Source organism: Cherax quadricarinatus, chromosome 76 (genome assembly GCF_038502225.1).
Source record: "Cherax quadricarinatus isolate ZL_2023a chromosome 76, ASM3850222v1, whole genome shotgun sequence".
NCBI classification, from domain to species: domain Eukaryota; kingdom Metazoa; phylum Arthropoda; class Malacostraca; order Decapoda; family Parastacidae; genus Cherax; species Cherax quadricarinatus.
Window position 1 is genome coordinate 15,497,638 of NC_091367.1, and position 21,023 is coordinate 15,518,660.

General features: G+C 42.6%; 2 protein-coding genes across 2 annotated transcripts in view; both read left to right on the plus strand.

Annotated features, from left to right (window-relative positions):
- LOC128703645 (uncharacterized) overlaps positions 1 to 21,023 on the plus strand; it is a 220,981-nt gene that overhangs the window by 154,566 nt on the left and 45,392 nt on the right. The window lies entirely within an intron of this gene.
- On the plus strand, positions 870 to 13,399 carry LOC128703644 (arrestin homolog). Its single transcript, XM_053798388.2, has 3 exons — positions 870 to 2,757; positions 10,044 to 10,402; positions 12,189 to 13,399. Exons 1-3 carry the CDS (start codon positions 2,715 to 2,717, stop codon positions 12,936 to 12,938), a joined length of 1,152 nt encoding a protein of 383 aa, XP_053654363.1. The 5' UTR covers positions 870 to 2,714; the 3' UTR covers positions 12,939 to 13,399.

Consider the following 21,023-nt stretch of genomic DNA (forward strand, 5'->3'; position numbering starts at 1 on the left):
ACCTGGGTGTCAGTCGACTGGTGTGGGTGGCATCCTGGGACAAAACTGACCTAATTTGCTGGAAATGCTCTGCATAACGAGGGGCTTTCTATATAGTAGTATGTCACTGATGTCAGCTAGGACTGTATACCTTGTACATGTACTTGTAGTAATACATATTTATTATTATTATTATTATTATTAAAAAGCAGTATTTATTTAATTATAATCATGGGGAGCGCTAAACCCGTCGGATTATACAGCGCCTGTTGAGGTGGGGGTGGGGGCGGATGAAAGGTATTCGGGCTTAAATCAGGGAACTGGAGCACAGATCCAATTCCCTAGATCAAGAGCCCTCACCAGCGTCAAGGAACATCCCTTGAGGGGTGAACAGGATCAACTGGTGTAAGGAAACTTGTTCATACGTCTCTGTCCGATAATCTAACCCGGATATTTTCGTTTGTAAGCTGAGTACCATTGAGCTGTTGTGCTAAAACTCGCCCTCGCTAAGTTTTCTTACGAATTTCTCGCATTTGGTATGCAGTAAGTACCCAATTCATTAATTACGTTTGGTTAGATTAGTTTTACCTATCTTAGATTGTCGTTTGTCAATAAAAACTAATTAATATCACATCGCAACTCCGGAAAATAAAACACTGTTAACAGCGTTTTTAACAATCTCCCATTTGACTGAATTAGTAAGAGTGAAATACTGTTATCAAGAGAATAATCAACGTATCTATGTCGTACCTATATTTCTTACCTTTGGCCACTCTTCCCTCGGGCAGTGTGCCGCCACATCCACGGCTTCGTTAACAAGATGACGTCGACTTTACAAGAGTATAAAGGAAGGGGACGGTGCACTTACAACTCTTTACAATGTTAGTGAGGCGGGTGTACGCTGTCGAGCCAGCACAGTGTGTGTCCAGCTAGTGAGTCAGCACAGTGTGTGTCCAGCTAGTGAGTCAGCACAGTGTGTGTCCAGCTAGTGAGTCAGCACAGTGTGTGTCCAGCTAGTGAGTCAGCACAGTGTGTGTCCAGCTAGTGAGTCAGCACAGTGTGTGTCCCTCTAGCGAGCCAGCACAGTGTGTGTCCCTCTAGTGAGCCAGCACAGTGTGTGTCCCTCTAGTGAGCCAGCACAGTGTGTGTCCCTCTAGCGAGCCAGCACAGTGTGTGTCCCTCTAGCGAGCCAGCACAGTGTGTGTCCCTCTAGCGAGCCAGCAGTGTGTGTGTGTGTGTGTCCCTCTAGCGAGCCAGCAGTGTGTGTGTGTGTCCCTCTAGCGAGCCAGCAGTGTGTGTGTGTGTGTCCCTCTAGCGAGCCAGCAGTGTGTGTGTGTGTGTGTGTGTGTGTCCCTCTAGCGAGCCAGCAGTGTGTGTGTGTGTGTCCCTCTAGCGAGCCAGCAGAGTGTGTGTGTGTGTCCCTCTAGCGAGCCAGCAGTGTGTGTGTGTGTGTGTGTGTCCCTCTAGCGAGCCAGCAGTGTGTGTGTGTGTGTCCCTCTAGCGAGCCAGCAGAGTGTGTGTGTGTGTCCCTCTAGCGAGCCAGCAGTGTGTGTGTGTGTGTCCCTCTAGCGAGCCAGCAGAGTGTGTGTGTGTGTCCCTCTAGCGAGCCAGCAGAGTGTGTGTGTGTGTGTCTCTCTAGCGAGCCAGCAGAGTGTGTGTGTGTGTGTCCCTCTAGCGAGCCAGCACAGTGTGTGTGTGTGTGTCCCTCTAGCGAGCCAGCACAGTGTGTGTGTGTGTGTGTGTGTCCCTCTAGCGAGCCAGCACAGTGTGCGTGTCCCTCTAGTGAGCCAGCACAGTGTGCGTGTCCCTCTAGCGAGCCAGCACAGTGTGCGTGTCCCTCTAGCGAGCCAGCACAGTGTGCGTGTCCCTCTAGCGAGCCAGCACAGTGTGCGTGTCCCTCTAGCGAGCCAGCACAGTGTGCGTGCCCAGCTAGCGAGCCAGCGCAGAAAGTGTCCAGCTAGCGAGCCAGCGCAGAAAGTGTCCAGCTAGCGAGCCAGCGCAGAAAGTGTCCAGCAATCGAGCCAGCGCAGAAAGTGTCCAGCAATCGAGCCAGCGCAGAAAGTGTCCAGCAATCGAGCCAGCGCAGAAAGTGTCCAGCAATCGAGCCAGCGCAGAAAGTGTCCAGCAATCGAGCCAGAGCAGAAAGTGTCCAGCTATCGAGCCAGCGCAGAAAGTGTCCAGCTATCGAGCCAGCGCAGAAAGTGTCCAGCTATCGAGCCAGCGCAGAAAGTGTCCAGCAATCGAGCCAGCGCAGAAAGTGTCCAGCAATCGAGCCAGCGCAGAAAGTGTCCAGCAATCGAGCCAGCGCAGAAAGTGTCCAGCAATCGAGCCAGCGCAGAAAGTGTCCAGCAATCGAGCCAGTGCAGAAAGTGTCCAGCTATCGAGCCAGCGCAGAAAGTGTCCAGCTATCGAGCCAGCGCAGAAAGTGTCCAGCTATCGAGCCAGCGCAGAAAGTGTCCAGCTATCGAGCCAGCGCAGAAAGTGTCCAGCTATCGAGCCAGCGCAGAAAGTGTCCAGCTATCGAGCCAGCGCAGAAAGTGTCCAGGTGGCGGGCCAGCGCAGAAAGTGTCCAGGTGGCGGGCCAGCGCAGTGTGTGTCCAGGTGGCGGGCCAGCACAGTGTGTGTCCAGGTGGCGAGCCAGCGCAGTGTGTCCAGGTGGCGGGCCAGCACAGTGTGTGTCCAGCTAGCGAGCCAGCTAGTGAGCCAGCAGGACCACGCCGCACGTAGCCGCCGACATGACGGATGGAGCGAAAGTTTTCAAGAAATCCTCTCCCAATGGTAAGTTGTGAAGTTTGAAATTTGTTTTTGCTTTTTGTGTACTAAAGCGATGCGCTGAGCCTCTCCAGTCATTGAAATCATGAATAATAAAAACTCGAACCTCAGTCTGCTAATCAGGATACTCAGTACACACCTGAGGCAGGAACCAACATGGAGGTACAAACAGGAAAGCAGAAGTTGATTATATTTCTATCTCAAACTGAGGTGATAAATTACACACTTGTGCAACACTTGGGTATCGTCATTATGGAAAGGTTCGCCACACAGTGGCTTCATCAGTTCAATACAAAGAAGAATGGTTGAAGATCAGAAGGAGTTTGAGGTAATCAGTCCCTCAACCTGGAGCCAATGTAATCAATCCTTCAGTGTTGATAACATAGAATGCGCGCGAAGAGGCTTGCATAATGCAGACAGGCGAGGTGAAGTGCTCGTATGCGGCGTCACTTTGGACAGATCCACAGGTAGAAGTAGGCTTCTTTCTTGAGGGGCCTATAGGTTAGGCTCCTCCCTTGAGGGGCCTATAGGTTAGGCTCCTCCCTTGAGGGGCCTATAGGTTAGGCTCCTCCCTTGAGGGGCCTATAGGTTAGGCTCCTCCCTTGAGGGGCCTATAGGTTAGGCTCCTCCCTTGAGGGGCCTATAGGTTAGGCTCCTCCCTTGAGGGGCCTATAGGTTAGGCTCCTCCCTTGAGGGGCCTATATGTTAGGTTCCTCCCTTGAGGGGCCTATAGGTTAGGCTCCTCCCTTGAGGGGCCTATAGGTTAGGCTCCTCCCTTGAGGGGCCTATAGGTTAGGCTCCTCCCTTGAGGGGCCTATAGGTTAGGCTCCTCCCATGAGGGGCCTATACGTTAGGCTCCTCCCTTGAGGGGCCTATAGGTTAGGCTCCTCCCTTGAGGGGCCTATAGGTTAGGCTCCTCCCTTGAGGGGCCTATAGGTTAGGCTCCTCCCTTGAGGGGCCTATAGGTTAGGCTCCTCCCTTGAGGGGCCTATAGGTTAGGCTCCTCCCTTGAGGGGCCTATAGGTTAGGCTCCTCCCTTGAGGGGCCTATAGGTTAGGCTCCTCCCTTGAGGGGCCTATAGGTTAGGCTCCTCCCTTGAGGGGCCTATAGGTTAGGCTCCTCCCTTGAGGGGCCTATAGGTTAGGCTCCTCCCTTGAGGGGCCTATAGGTTAGGCTCCTCCCTTGAGGGGCCTATAGGTTAGGCTCCTCCCTTGAGGGGCCTATAGGTTAGGCTCCTCCATTGAGGGGCCTATAGGTTAGGCTCCTCCCTTGAGGGGCCTATAGGTTAGGCTCCTCCCTTGAGGGGCCTATAGGTTAGGCTCTTCCCTTGAGGGGCCTATAGGTTAGGCTCCTCCCTTGAGGGGCCTATAGGTTAGGCTCCTCCCTTGAGGGGCCTATAGGTTAGGCTCTTCCCTTGAGGGGCCTATAGGTTAGGCTCCTCCCTTGAGGGGCCTATAGGTTAGGCTCCTCCCTTGAGGGGCCTATAGGTTAGGCTCCTCCCTTGAGGGGCCTATAGGTTAGGCTCCTCCCTTGAGGGGCCTATAGGTTAGGCTCCTCCCTTGAGGGGCCTATAGGTTAGGCTCCTCCCTTGAGGGGCCTATAGGTTAGGCTCCTCCCTTGAGGGGCCTATAGGTTAGGCTCCTCCCTTGAGGGGCCTATAGGTTAGGCTCCTCCCTTGAGGGGCCTATAGGTTAGGCTCCTCCCTTGAGGGGCCTATAGGTTAGGCTCCTCCCTTGAGGGGCCTATAGGTTAGGCTCCTCCCTTGAGGGGCCTATAGGTTAGGCTCCTCCCTTGAGGGACCTATAGGTTAGGCTCCTCCCTTGAGGGGCCTATAGGTTAGGCTCTTCCCTTGAGGGGCCTATAGGTTAGGCTCCTCCCTTGAGGGGGCCTATAGGTTAGGCTCCTCCCTTGAGGGGCCTAAAGGTTAGGCTCCTCCCTTGAGGGGCCTATAGGTTAGGCTCCTCCCTTGAGGGGCCTATAGGTTAGGCTCCTCCCTTGAGGGGCCTATAGGTTAGGCTCCTCCCTTGAGGGGCCTATAGGTTAGGCTCCTCCCTTGAGGGGCCTATAGGTTAGGCTCCTCCCTTGAGGGGCCTATAGGTTAGGCTCCTCCCTTGAGGGGCCTATAGGTTAGGCTCCTCCCTTGAGGGGCCTATAGGTTAGGCTCCTCCCTTGAGGGGCCTATAGGTTAGGCTCCTCCCTTGAGGGGCCTATAGGTTAGGCTCCTCCCTTGAGGGGCCTATAGGTTAGGCTCCTCCCTTGAGGGGCCTATAGGTTAGGCTCCTCCCTTGAGGGGCCTATAGGTTAGGCTCCTCCCTTGAGGGGCCTATAGGTTAGGCTCCTCCCTTGAGGGGCCTATAGGTTAGGCTCCTCCCTTGAGGGGGCCTATAGGTTAGGCTCCTCCCTTGAGGGGCCTATAGGTTAGGCTCCTCCCTTGAGGGGCCTATAGGTTAGGCTCTTCCCTTGAGGGGCCTATAGGTTAGGCTCCTCCCTTGAGGGGCCTATAGGTTAGGCTCTTCCCTTGAGGGGCCTATAGGTTAGGCTCCTCCCTTGAGGGGCCTATAGGTTAGGCTCCTCCCTTGAGGGGCCTATAGGTTAGGCTCCTCCCTTGAGGGGCCTATAGGTTAGGCTCCTCCCTTGAGGGGCCTATAGGTTAGGCTCCTCCCTTGAGGGGCCTATAGGTTAGGCTCCTCCCTTGAGGGGCCTATAGGTTAGGCTCCTCCCTTGAGGGGCCTATAGGTTAGGCTCCTCCCTTGAGGGGCCTATAGGTTAGGCTCCTCCCTTGAGGGGCCTATAGGTTAGGCTCCTCCCTTGAGGGGCCTATAGGTTAGGCTCCTCCCTTGAGGGGCCTATAGGTTAGGCTCCTCCCTTGAGGGGCCTATAGGTTAGGCTCCTCCCTTGAGGGGCCTATAGGTTAGGCTCCTCCCTTGAGGGGCCTATAGGTTAGGCTCCTCCCTTGAGGGGCCTATAGGTTAGGCTCCTCCCTTGACCTATAGGTTAGGCTCCTCCCTTGAGGGGCCTATAGGTTAGGCTCCTCCCTTGAGGGGCCTATAGGTTAGGCTCCTCCCTTGAGGGGCCTATAGGTTAGGCTCCTCCCTTGAGGGGCCTATAGGTTAGGCTCCTCCCTTGAGGGGCCTATAGGTTAGGCTCCTCCCTTGAGGGGCCTATAGGTTAGGCTCCTCCCTTGAGGGGCCTATAGGTTAGGCTCCTCCCTTGAGGGGCCTATAGGTTAGGCTTCTCCCTTGAGGGGCCTATAGGTTAGGCCCCTCCCTTGAGGGGCCTATAGGTTAGGCTTGAGGGGCCTATAGGTTAGGCTCCTCATAGGAGGTTCCTTGATGCAGCTGAGGGGGCTCTTGATCTAGGGAATTAGATATGTGCTCTAGTTCCCTGAATTGAGCCTGAATACCTTCCATCCCTTCCCCCACAGGTGCTGTATAACCCCTACGGGGTTTATTAAGCTATATTAAGATCCCAAGATATCCAAAGTAACAAAAAAAAAAGCACAATACCGTGACTGGAACGATACACAAATAACCCGCACGTAGAAAAGAGGAGCTTACGACACCGTTTCGGTCCGACTTTGTAAATGGTCCAAGTCGGACTGAAACGTCGTCGTAAGCTCCTCTCTTCTATGTGCGGGTTATTTGTGTATATCCAAAATGCTTCACGTATGTCAAATTTATGAACTTCTCGGTAAGCCAGTGGAAGGCCTCGGTCAGATGACCAAAAGCTTCATTGGCTGGTCGTCATACGTCTAAGACCCGCGTCAGGGAACACCTGTCCTGTTGATAAATTAGACACATGTGCAACTCTTGGGTATCTTTATTGAGGAAACGTATCGCCACACAGTGGCTTCATCAGTCCATACATAGGAGAATAAAGATACCAATAAAGATACCCAAGAGTTGCACATGTGTCTAATTTATCAACTTCTCCTATGTATGGACTGATGAAGCTGTGTGGCGAAACGTTTCTAATAAAGATACCTACATGTGTCTAATTTATCAACATGTCGGTTCTCTGAACCATTCATCTACAAACACCTGTCCTGTTTCCTGACGAATCTCACCTAACCTAACTTGTAGGTTCTCTGAACTATATCTACACTCAAACTGAAGCCTTAATCAGGGGTACAGTGAAGGAAGTTAATTAGGTTCCTGAAGACTCAGGTGAGCTTCAGGTCACCAGCACATTAGGTTCGGCTGTCCATGTTCACCTATTTCCCGTCTAGTTTGGATTTTTTTTTCGTTGATAACCTCGTTAGTGCCTAAATAAGGAAGAAATTTCATTTTAACTCTATTTTTATTTCTGGAATTCCAGATATTCCATTGGTCGTTCATGAGGCAGGTGTAAAAATTTGATATTTTTTTCCCCTCTCTGTTCTGTTTTATTGACTTTCTTAGTAAGAAATTTATTTTTACTGCAGACCTTCTGCTCATCTTTATTAGTTTGTTTTTACGTAGCTACCAGTCTGTTACTACTTGTTATTTTATTATGCAACTAGTTGAATCTCTCTCTCTCTCTCCCCCCCTCTCTCTCTCTCCCCCCTCTCTCTCTCCCCCCCCCCCTCTCTCTCTCCCCCCCCCCTCTCTCTCCCCCCTCTCTCTCCCCTCTCTCTCCCCCCTCTCTCTCTCCCCCCTTTCCCCCCCTCTCTCCCCCTCTCCCCCCCTCTCTCTCCCCCTTTCTCCCCCCCTCCCTCTCTGAGAGGAATCGGCAGGGTGGACAGACAGGATGTTCCAGAGATGGGACACAGCAACAAGGGGTCACAATTGGAAGTCAATGAGTTACGGGTATTAGGAAATATTTATTCAATAATGGAGTCGTCAGGAAATGGAATAGTCTAGAAAGTGAGGTAGTGGAGGCAGGTACCATACACAGCTTTAAGAAGAGGTATGATAAAGATCATGGAGGAGAGAGAGTGGACCTAGTGGCGACCATTGAAGAGGCGGGGCCATTAGCTATGACTCGACTCCTGCAACCACAATTAGGTGAGGATACACACACGCATGTAGTGTGTGTAGAGGTATGATAAAGCTAATTGAGCATGGGGAGTGACCTAGTAGCGACCAGTAAACAGGCGGGGCCAGGAGCTGTGAATCGACCCTTGCAACCAAAACTAGGCGAGTACACATTACCTAGTTTGTATTCCGAGGGGGTCAACGCCCCCGCGGCCTGGTCCATGACCAGACCTCGGGTCATTCTGAAGACTGGCGTCCTCGCTATAATAATCTTTTACGCGAGCTACGACATTCCAGTGTTTATAGAGGCAGTAACTTGGTAACACGATGCAGTTCCACTGTCCTTAGTCTGAGTCGTAACTCAACAATTGAAACTTAACGCAAGCCAGGAAGTTATATTTTTTTTCCATTAAATACGTTACAATCAGTCAAAATACAATCAGTTAATACAATCAGTCAAAAATTACACGTTCATACACAAGCATTAAAAAAATCTCACCGTTGTATTCTGAGGTAAAATGATTTATGTGGTACTGTATGATAAATTTAGAATATTATTATTTCTACAAGTGCATGTACAAGGTATACAATCTTAGCTGACATCAATGATATACTACTGTATAGAAAGTCCCTTGTTATGCAGAGCATTTCGGGCAAATTAGGTCAGTTTTGTCTCGGGATGCGACCCATGTCAGTCAACTAACTCCCAGGTACCCATTGTTACTGATGGGTGAACATAGACAACCGGTGTAAGGAAACACGCCCAATGTTTCTACCCTCCCGGGAATCGAACCTGGAGTCTCGCTGTGTGAAGCGAGAGCTGTCGCCACCAGACCACGGGCCACCGAGGAAGATAAGTAAAACGCATGTACGGTAGTTTGACATGTTGACTTACAAGTTGTTTCCCCTCCATAGCAAGTTTCTTCAGTCAAAACACAGAGGAGACGGAAGTAGTGGTGGAAATGTAGACACAAGGTGATCAATCCCTCAGCCTTGGTGTATGTTCAGCTCCACAGCCTCGATGAATGTGAAACAAATTCATAAAAAGGCAGCTTTTTATACTACCAGAAATAAGGTGTGGAAGTGTGGGTGGCGTCACAGAGGGCAGAACCACTAGTGGAATAGTATGGAATTAAGGGAAACTGCAACTCTCCTACTGGTTTATGCGACACAGGCCTCCAAAACCCAGTTGTCTCACTCATAACCAGCAGATGAGCAACGAAATTGTAGGTGACCTCAATGTAAATATGAGTGAAACACGTGCAACAGTGCGGTAACCTTATTCACTTGTTAACTGTTTGTGAAGTGGACGTTGTTATATGGCCTGTCGAGTTTTATATATCTCGTTAGGCAAGTGCTGCCATCTTGCAGACTAGGCCTACTAGATTTCTGTCTGTGAGACACTAAGCTACTCATCACTCACCTAATACAGCCTATAAGCAAGATGTCCCTCCCATTCTCCTACCAGGCAGGGGTCTGGTAGCGCCGCCTAGAACACACTGCCTGTACGGAACCCAAATAAAGCTAAGCCTCGCCTACGGGACGGTGAAGCAAAGTAGTCGTCGCGGGGTAGTCACTGCAGGGTTCTCTCAACCTGGTTTACATTTTATGGTATAACTGAAAGAGAGGAAGACATCAACAGCAGATTCTGCATAGCAGAGGCTTCGTGCTTAACTGCGGCAAGTAACACCTGGAAATGCTCCTCGACCGTGAGCTGTACTTATAAGCGGCTCCCTGAAGCCTTATGTCAATAATTTCTCAAAGAACATGGTGTTTGTGTTTTGTATAGGTAGGGAGCTACTGTACTGCTTGTGATACTGAGAGACACATTTTTACGAATCCCTAAACCAGTGTGGGAACATCCAGCATGAGGAGTGGAGAACGTTCGATTTTCCATCAGTTAATCGCAATCTGAACTCTGACCAGTTAGGCTAAATACGGCACCTGAGAGACTGACGTTATTAATATAGATCTGTTTCTCTAATTCCTGGGTCTTAGTTTTCCATTCATTATACTGAGCTTGCTCTTATAATCCAATGGCTAACTGGGTATTTTTATTCCAAATTAATGATAAGCACATTTTCTTCCATAAACTTAGTTTATTCTATTTCAGGAAATGACTATCTTCCATTATAAGGGATATGTGGCAACTTACATCTTAGGTAACGAGAAGTTTCTTCTGTTTCAGGAAATAGTAAATTCTTCTGTTCCAGGTATTGACGAAAATTTTCCGTTTCAGGGAATGGCCAATTTCCATTCCAGCGAATCCTCAGATTTTTCTATTCCAAAGAACTGCGAGCTTCTTTTCAGGTTGAAGCCAGTTTTTTCCAATTCCAGGAAAGATCACGGCATATCTCACCCGACGGGACTTCGTAGACGACCTCACTCGCACTTGGCCCGTGGAGGGCGTGGTAGTGGTGGACCATGAGTACCTCCGAGGAAGGAAAGTCTTCGTCAGAGTCTCCATCTCTTACCGTTATGGCCGCGAAGAGGATGAAGTCATGGGTCTCAACTTCAGCAAGGAGTTTGTGTTGACCAAGTGCGAGGTGATGCTGAAGAGGGTAGAGGAGAGGAAGGCAGGGGGTACTGTAGCTCGGCTTCTGGAAAAGTTGGGGGCGGAGGCGTGTCCTTTTGCCATCCTGCTTCCTGAAAATGCGCCACCATCGGTTACCTTAGAACCAGGAGCTGAGGGCACGGTAAGACAAACTAATTTTTCACCTCAAAGCCCTTTAGTAGGCAATTAATGAAGGAAGAACTGATTTATGAAATCCAAACAGCATAGAGAAACAGGTGGTAAAATTCCGAAAAATAGGCAGATACTGAAACTTATGCCTATTACTTAGAAAGTCAACCCTAATGTTCTCGAATTAACAAATTTTATATTTCTCATATTGCCTGTTAAGGCAGAAGGAGAGGAGGACAGTGTCAGGAAGGCAAGAGGGAGGAGATAAGGAGAGAAAGAAGGGAAGAGAAGAGGACGGAGTTGGAAAGAAGTTTTAGAAGATTTAAAAATATTACCTCTGATATTTATATAAATGATAAACAAATGGAAGGAGGAGGTAGGTGTCGTGTAGTGTCTAGTGTCTTGTGCTGTTAAGACCTAAAGTATACGTCTTACCAACTCATACACGGAACAGTTTATTGACAAAACTAACTTTATTTCTAAAAAAAAAAAGTATATTGCAGTAACAAATGATATAGGATTAATTGACATACGTCTGCTACTTTATAGACAACCTCTTGTTAGGCAGAGCATTCTAGGCAAACTTAAAACTAACTTATAACTGCTGAACAGTTATGCAATTAGGATAATTTACTAGAATATAACGGTTTGCAATATCTGACGTCTTATATACTACATTAATTTGGTTTAAGATTTAACATTCTAGTGTAACAGTTTGGAATAACATTTGCAGTGGTGAATACTAAGGTAAAAAGTATTTTTGGTTAATACATATGTTGAAACACTGGTAATAGCTAGAACATCAGTATGAGGGTTAATATTATTGGAATCATACTGACAGATCAGGCTTTAAGATCATTTAGCTCGGCAAGGAGTAAGTAAAATTAAGGAGGTTTTTTTTTCCTTTTTTCAAAATTTTTTTTAAGCAGGTGGCAGAAGGGAAAGTTTTTAGCATGTTTTGGAAAGGTGCTGAAAATTTTAAGGCCCATTATTTACATGGAGTTCTTATTTAGGTTAAATCATAAACATGGTGTATTAAAGTGATATTTAATTTTTTTAATGTGACTGCTCTGTTGACGCTCTCCGGGAAGAGTATGAGCGCTGGTTTAAAGCTCGTTATATTATAATATAGGGAGGTACCACCTCTAGAACTTCACTGAGGACCCTCATCCTCAGAGAAGAGAATAAACGTACACGGTGACCCAAACAGAAAAACGAAAGTATTTCTCTTTTAATTTAGTAATATATAAAGGAGAAGTGGTTACTAGCTCCTTGTTCCATTAAAAAAATATTATTATTATTATATATATTATATATATATATATATATATATATATATATATATATATATATATATATATAATATAAACAGCAGTAAGAATGGATAAATTGAATGACGAAATTTAGAGGCTTGAATAGTGGGTGTGTGTGTATTGTGCGGAACCCGTTTGGGTGATTTCTTTAAGAGTTGATGTCTCTTGGATACCAATTGGTTTTAGGTGATATTTTGTAGTAGATCTCCAAACACAAATAACATGAGGTAAGGATAGATAAGAGTAGTGGAGAGTGAGTAAATATGTTTGTGGAATACAGTAGCCTAAATTTGATAGAATGTCCACAGTTGCGGACGTTTTCTAAGATGTGCTGGATGTGAATGTTGAATTTCAGGTTGCAGTCTAGGTGCATCCCTATGAGTATGACCTCGACTTTGTGTAAATTGTTTGTTAAAATGGGTAGTTTTAGCGTTGTTTCCAAACAAATTTTCACCAGTGACACTAATATTTGCTCCATTTACCTAGAAAAAGAAGCTCGGAGTTATCTACGAACTGATGTTGTACGTTGCCGAGAACGTCGATGAAGAACCCCACAAGCGAAACTCGGTCAGCTTCGCTGTCCGCAAGATTCAGCTCGCGCCCAAGAAATCCAGCGGCCGTCATCCGCAGATTCTGGTAAGCAGAGGCTTCACGCTAAACCCCGGCAAGCTGCACTTGGAGGTGTGTCTTGACCGTGACCTGTACTTCTACGGAGAATCCTTAGAGCCACAAGTCAACATCAGCAACTTCTCCAAGAAGACTGTGAAGTACATCGTGGCCCAGGTGGTGCAGCACGTTGAGGTCACCGTCACCAACACACATTTCAGCCGCATCGTAGCATCCATAGAATCCCGCGAGGGATGTCCTATTATCCCAGACTCCAGCTTCTCCAGGACTATTGGCCTAACACCCTTAGCCTTCAGAGCCTTCGGCGTTGCCCTTGATGGTCAGCTTCAGGACAAGGACGCCGGACTGGCCGCTTCTACAGTGGTCTCGGCCAGGATGAGTGCCAGCGATGCTCTGGGTATTGTAGTGTCGTACTCCCTGCGTGTTAAGCTCAACTGTGGCTCCCTGAGTGGGGAGCTGATGGCTGAAGTTCCCTTTAAACTTATGCACCCGGACCCCATCGACAGCGGTGATTTCACTGATATATCTCGCTCCGTGGACAGTCTCGAGTTTGAAGATTTCAGTGTTTTACGACGCGGTAAATCTGTATCGGATGAAATAGAATGCTGATCAAGTAACACTGCATAATTTTCACATTTTATTCATTTCCATCCCGGGTATGCTAAGAAAGAAATGAAAGGACGAGTCTTTGGTTTAACATAGAGTTTTGGTTTATTTAGGGTTTTGTGTCGATAAGCAAGTCCAGTGAACAAGCGTAGGTTTGTGAGGCTTACTGAAGTTCGTATTTTTTATGGCTTCTAATATTAAAAATATTAAAGATCTGTTTGCAAGGTTATTCCCTTTCCTGCCCTCCCTGCCCTCTCTTCTCCCTGTCTTCCTACTGGTATCTCTCCCTCTCTCTTGGTCTCCTTGCTCTCTCTTCTCCCTGCCCTCCTACAGGTATCCCTCTTTCCTTCTTGGTCTCCCTGCCCTCCTACTGGTATCCCTCCTTCCCTAATGGTCTCCCTGCTCTCCCGCCTGGTTTCCCTCCCTCTTGGTCTCCCTGCTCTCCCTCCTGGTATCTCTCCTCTCTCCTCCCTCCCTCTTGGTCTCCCTGCTCTCCCGCCTGGTTTCCCTCCCTCTTGGTCTCCCTGCTCTCCCTCCTGGTATCTCTCCTCTCTCTCTCTCTTCTTTCCACAAGATAAACAGATTATGTAATATTTTTTCTAATACTTAATATTACACCAAAAATTAAGCTTATAAACTCACCTTGCTATAATTTACTTAACAGGAGCACTCTACGGTAGGTGCCTCGGTGCTCCTTAATGATTATACTTCACGAAGAACTAAACCCGGTGAAGGCTCGATCCTCCGTCACCTACTTATCGCTTTAATGATGTTAAAGGACTCTTTGATATTAAGAAATAGAGGTGTTCTCCCCTTCTGCTTCAGTCAATTCTCAAACCTTCCATTCCCTAGGCGTTGTTTGGCCGTACGGATTTAGCGCTTCTTTGTGAATGCTTTACCATTCTTATATAAAATTGTTTCACATTTATAGGGATAGAAAGAATAGTCGCTTTGTTTTTCGTAGGTAACTAAGTTAACTTGTGCCGCTGATATTCACGATTTTACTACAACTTGAGGCTCTTGATCCAGGAAATTGCAGTAATCATTCTTCTTTTATTCCCTCTCTGCATCAGACCTGATTACCTCCCCATTTTCTTAGCGTTGTATGACACCTACGGGCTTGGCGCTTCCCCAATAAAATAATAGCAGTACAGGGTGTTTAAAAAATATAGACCCAATTTTAAAGCAATTTAATTTGAAATTGGGACAAAATATTTGAAACACCCTGTATTTTTAAAAATATTTTAAAATTTATTACAAAAATGTCGACATGTAATCAAAATGGCCGCCATTTAGACCATGAAATATTTTTTTTTCTTTTAATTATAAAGTTCGTCCTGGACTTATGTAAATGTTACAAAAAATTCTTGTTTTTACTTTCCTAATTAATGTATTAGTATTTAGAACTTAATGAACTGGCCGATAAAAGAGCCAGTGCTGGAGACAGGAAAAAAAAACTATATTACAATACAAGCTTCTAACACTGTAATATTACAAAACAAACTTCTAACACTGTAATATTACAATACAAACTAATAACACTGTAATATTACAATACAAACTTCTAACACTGTAATATTACAATACAAACTTCTAACACTGTAATATTACAATACAAACTTCTAACACTGTAATATTACAATACAAACTTCTAACACTGTAATATTACAATACAAACTTCTAACACTGTAATATTACAATACAAGCTTCTAACATTGTAATATTACAATACAAGCTTCTAACACTAATATTATAATACAAACTTCTAACACTGTAATATTACAATACAAACTTCTAACACTGTAATATTACAATACAAACTTCTAACACTGTAATATTACAATACAAACTTCTAACACAATACTCTCCTCTGACACTGTAATATTACAATACAAACTTCTAACACTGTAATATTACAATACAAACTTCTAACACAATACTCTCCTCTGACACTGTAATATTACAATACAAACTTCTAACACAATACACTCCTCTAACACTGTAATATTAGAATACAAACTTCTAACACTGTAATATTACAATACAAACTTCTAAAACTGTAATATTACAATACAAACTTCTAACACTGTAATATTACAATACAAACTTCTAACACTGTAATATTACAATACAAACTTCTAACACTGTAATATTTCAATACAAACTTCTAACACTGTAATATTTCAATACAAACTTCTAACACTGTAATATTACAATACAAACTTCTAACACTGTAATATTACAATACACACTTTTAACACTGTAATATTACAATACAAACTTCTAACTGTAATATTACAATAAAAACTTCTAACTGTAATATTACAATACAAACTTCTAACACTGTAATATTACAATACAAACTTCTAACACTGTAATATTACAATACAAACTTCTAACACAATACACTCCTCTAACACTGTAATATTACAATACAAACTTCTAACACTGTAATATTACAATACAAACTTCTAACACAATGCTCTCCTCTGTCACTGTAATATTACAATACAAACTTCTAACACAATACACTCCTCTCACACTGTAATATTACAATACAAGCTTCTAACACAATACTCTCCTCTGACACTGTAATATTACAATACAAACTTCTAACACAATACTCTCCTCTCACACTGTAATATTACAATACAAGCTTCTAACACAATACTCTCCTCTGACACTCTAATATTACAATACAAACTTCTAACACAATACTCTCCTCTGACACTGTAATATTACAATACAAACTTCTAACACAATACTCTCCTCTGACACTGTAATATTATAATACAAACTTCTAACACAATACTCTCCTCTGACACTGTAATATTACAATACACACTTTTAACACTGTAATATTACAATACAAACTTCCGACACTGTAATATTACAATACAAACTTCTAACACTGTAATATTACAATGCAAACTTCTAACACTGTAATATTACAATACAAACTTCTAACTGTAATATTACAATACAAACTTCTAACACAATACTCTCCTCTGACACTGTAATATTACAATACAAACTTCTAACACAATGCACTCCTAACACTGTAATATTAAAATACAAACTTCTAACACAATGCACTCCTAACACTGTAATATTACAATACAAACTTCTAACACAATACACTCCTCTAACACTGTAATATTACAATACAAACTTCTAACACTGTAATATTACAATACAAACTTCTAGCACAATACACTCCTCTAACACTGTAATATTACAATACACACTTCTAACACTGTAATATTACAATACACACTTCTAACACTGTAATATTACAATACACACATCTAACACTGTAAAATTACAATACACACTTCTAACACTGTAATATTACAATACACACTTCTAACACTGTAATAGTACAATCCACACTTCTAACACTGTAATATTACAATACACACTTCTAACACTGTAATAGTACAATACACACTTCTAACACTGTAATATTACAATACAAACTTCTAACACTGTAATATTACAATACAAACTCCTAACACTGTAATATTACAATACAAACTAATAACACTGTAATATTACAATACAAACTTCTAACACTGTAATATTACAATACAAACTTCTAACACTGTAATATTACAATACAAACTTCTAACACTGTAATATTACAATACAAACTTCTAGCACAATACACTCCTCTGACACTAATATTACAATACACACTTCTAACACTGTAATATTACTCACTTCTAACACTGTAAAATTACAATACACACTTCTAACACTGTAATATTACAATACACACTTCTAACACTGTAATATTACAATACACACTTCTATCACTGTAATATTACAATGCAAACTTTTAACACAATACTCTCCTCTGACACTGTAATATTACAATACAAACTTCTAACACTGTAATATTACAATACAAACTTCTAACACAATACTCTCCTCTGACACTGTAATATTACAATACAAACTTCTAACACAATACACTCCTCTAACACTGTAATATTACAATACAAACTTCTTGCACTGTAATATTACAATACAAACTTCTAACACTGTAATATTACAATACAAACTTCTAACACAATACTCTCCTCTGACACTGTAATATTATAATACAAACATCTAACACAATATTCTCCTCTGACACTCTAATATTACAATACAAACTTCTAATACAATGCACTCCTAACACTGTAATATTAGAATACAAACTTCTAACACTGTAATATTACAATACAAACTTCTAAAACTGTAATATTACAATACAAACTTCTAACACTGTAATATTACAATACAAACTTCTAACACTGTAATATTACAATACAAACTTCTAACACTGTAATATTTCAATACAAACTTCTAACACTGTAATATTTCAATACAAACTTCTAACACTGTAATATTACAATACAAACTTCTAACACTGTAATATTACAATACAAACTTCTAACACTGTAATATTTCAATACAAACTTCTAACACTGTAATATTTCAATACAAACTTCTAACACTGTAATATTTCAATACAAACTTCTAACTGTAATATTACAATAAAAACTTCTAACACTGTAATATTACAATACAAACTTCTAACTGTAATATTACAATACAAACTTCTAACACTGTAATATTACAATACAAACTTCTAACACTGTAATATTACAATACAAACTTCTAACTGTAATATTACAATACAAACTTCTAACACAATACTCTCCTCTGACACTGTAATATTACAATACAAACTTCTAACACTGTAATATTACAATACAAACTTCTAACACAATACTCTCCTCTGACACTGTAATATTACAATACAAACTTCTAACACAATGCACTCCTAACACTGTAATATTACAATACAAACTTCTAACACAATGCACTCCTAACACTGTAATATTACAATACAAACTTCTAACACAATACACTCCTCTAACACTGTAATATTACAATACAAACTTCTAACACTGTAATATTACAATACAAACTTCTAGCACAATACACTCCTCTAACACTGTAATATTACAATACACACTTCTAACACTGTAATATTACAATACACACTTCTAACACTGTAAAATTACAATACACACTTCTAACACTGTAAAATTACAATACACACTTCTAACACTGTAATATTACAATACACACTTCTAACACTGTAATAGTACAATCCACACTTCTAACACTGTAATAGTACAATACACACTTCTAACACTGTAATATTACAATACACACTTCTAACACTGTAATAGTACAATACACACTTCTAACACTGTAATATTACAATACAAACTTCTAACACTGTAATATTACAATACAAATTTCTAACACTGTAATATTACAATACAAACTTCTATTACTGTAATATTACAATACAAACTTCTAACACTGTAATATTACAATACAAACTTCTAACACAATACTCTCCTCTGACACTGTAATATTACAATACAAACTTCTAACACAATACTCTCCTCTCACACTGTAATATTACAATACAAACTTCTAACAATACTCTCCTCTGACACTGTAATATTACAGTACAAACTTCTAACACAATACTCTCCTCTGACACTGTAATATTACAATACAAACTTCTAACACAATACACTCCTCTGACACTGTAATATTACAATACAAACTTCTAACACTGTAATATTACAATACAAACTTCTAACTGTAATATTACAATACAAACTTCTAACTGTAATATTACAATACAAACTTCTAACTGTAATATTACAATACAAACTTCTAACACTGTAATATTACAATTCAAACTTCTAACACTGTAATATTACAATACAAACTTCTAAAACTGTAATATTACAATACAAACTTCTAACACTGTAATATTACAATACAAACTTCTAGCACAATACACTCCTGTGACACTGTAATATTACAAAACAAACTTTTAACACTGTAATATTACAATACAAACTTCTAACACTTTAATATTACAATACACACTTCTAACACTGTAATATTACAATACACACTTCTAACACTGTAATATTACAATACACACTTCTAACACTGTAATATTACAATACACACTTCTAACACTGTAATATTATAATACACACTTCTAACACTGTAATATTACAATACACACTTCTAACACTGTAATATTACAATACACACTTCTAACACTGTAATATTACAATACACACTTCTAACACTGTAATATTACAATACACACTTCTAACACTGTAATATTACAATACACACTTCTAACACTGTAATATTACAATACAAACTTCTAACACTGTAATATTACAATACAAACTTCTAACACTGTAATATTACAATACAAACTTCTAACACTGTAATATTACAATACAGACCTCTAACACAATACACTCCTCTGACAGTGTAATATTCACTTCTCAATAATACTACATTTTACGCAACATGTATGTTGCAACACACACATTCCTACATTGCAAGCGTGTTGCACAATTATTTTCTTTATTTTTAAAACCTTTTAGATGATAGTCCTTTGTGGAGAAGGGAGAGTGTTCCTTGATGTTGATGAGGGCTCTTGATGTGAGGGTAAGAGTTTCTTGATGTAGATGAGGGGATCATGCGAGAGTTAGAGCGCCTTGATGTTGACGAGGGGTTCTTGATATTAGGTTAAGAACGCCTTAATGCTGGTGAGGGGGGCTCTTAATGCCGTGGTAATAACACCTTGATGTTGTTGAGGGGCTCTTGAAACTAAAAAGTTCCATGATGCTGGTGAGTGGTTCTTAATACCAGGGTAAGAGTTCCTCGATGCTTGCGAAAGGCTCTTGATCCAAGGGTGAGAGAGCGATGGGGTAAGGTGCCTTGATTGGGTGAGAGATGGGGTTGGGAGAGGTAGAGACCTTGATGGGATTATGGGGATGGGAGAGATGGGGGTTTCTTGATTCTAGTGATATGATTTTGAACCCGTTTAAAACTTGATCACCTGTTTCCCACTCGCTATATGACCCCTACGGGTTAAGCGCTTCCCCCAGCATTATCAAAAGAATCGTCTAACTGCAAACATTTCTAAGATAAACATCTAACTCATTATCTATATCTAAAACACACATTAACATATCTAATATACTGACATCTAAGATAAACATCTACAATACATATCTAACATATAAATGTGCGTAGATTGGTAATGTATATTTATTCTGAAGCCATTTTAACAGTTACTGATGAGAATATTTATCTAGAAATGTTAAAATATTTTTCTTTTGTGATGGGTGAAAGAGGAAAAGGAATCTAGAGCCTTGATTACATTTATGGTTAGCTAGTACGGTCATAGTGCATTGTGATCTACCCTGGGTGTGGTTTACCATGGCTGTAATATACCCTGGGTGTGATCTACCCTGGGTGTGATCTACCCTGGGTGTGATCTACCCTGGGTGTGATCTACCCTGGGTGTGATCTACCCTGGGTGTGATCTACCCTGGGTGTGATCTACCCTGGGTGTGAGCTACCCTGGGTGTGAGCTACCCTGGGTGTGAGCTACCCTAGGTGTGAGCTACCCTAGGTGTGAGCTACCCTAGGTGTGAGCTACCCTAGGTGTGAGCTACCCTAGGTGTGAGCTACCCTAGGTGTGAGCTACCCTGGTTGTGGTTTACCCTGGTTGTGGTTTACCCTGGTTGTGGTTTACCCTGGTTGTGATCTACCCTGGTTGTGATCTACCCTGGTTGTGATCTACCCTGGTTGTGATCTACCCTAGGTGTGATCTACCCTGGTTGTGATCTACCCTAGGTGCGATCTACCCTGGGTGTGATCTACGCTGGGTGTTACCTACCCTTGGTGTGGTTTACCATGGCTGTGATCTACCCTGGGTGTGGTTTAACATGGCTGTGATCTACCCTGGGTGTGGTTTAACATGACTGTGATCTACCCTGAGTGTGGTTTACCATGGCTGTGATCTACCCTGGGTGTGACCTACCTTTGGTGTGGTTTACCATGGCTATGATCTACCCTGGGTGTGAGCTACCCTGGGTGTGAGCTACCCTAGGTGTGAGCTACCCTAGGTGTGAGCTACCCTAGGTGTGAGCTACCCTAGGTGTGAGCTACCCTAGGTGTGAGCTACCCTAG

Coding starts and splice junctions, on each gene's coding strand:
- LOC128703644 (XM_053798388.2), top strand. CDS start 2,715: ATGACGGATGGAGCGAAAGTTTTCAAGAAATCCTCTCCCAATG. Junction 2,758..10,043: donor CAAGAAATCCTCTCCCAATG/GTAAGTTGTGAA, acceptor TTCCAATTCCAG/GAAAGATCACGGCATATCTC. Junction 10,403..12,188: donor AACCAGGAGCTGAGGGCACG/GTAAGACAAACT, acceptor CCATTTACCTAG/AAAAAGAAGCTCGGAGTTAT.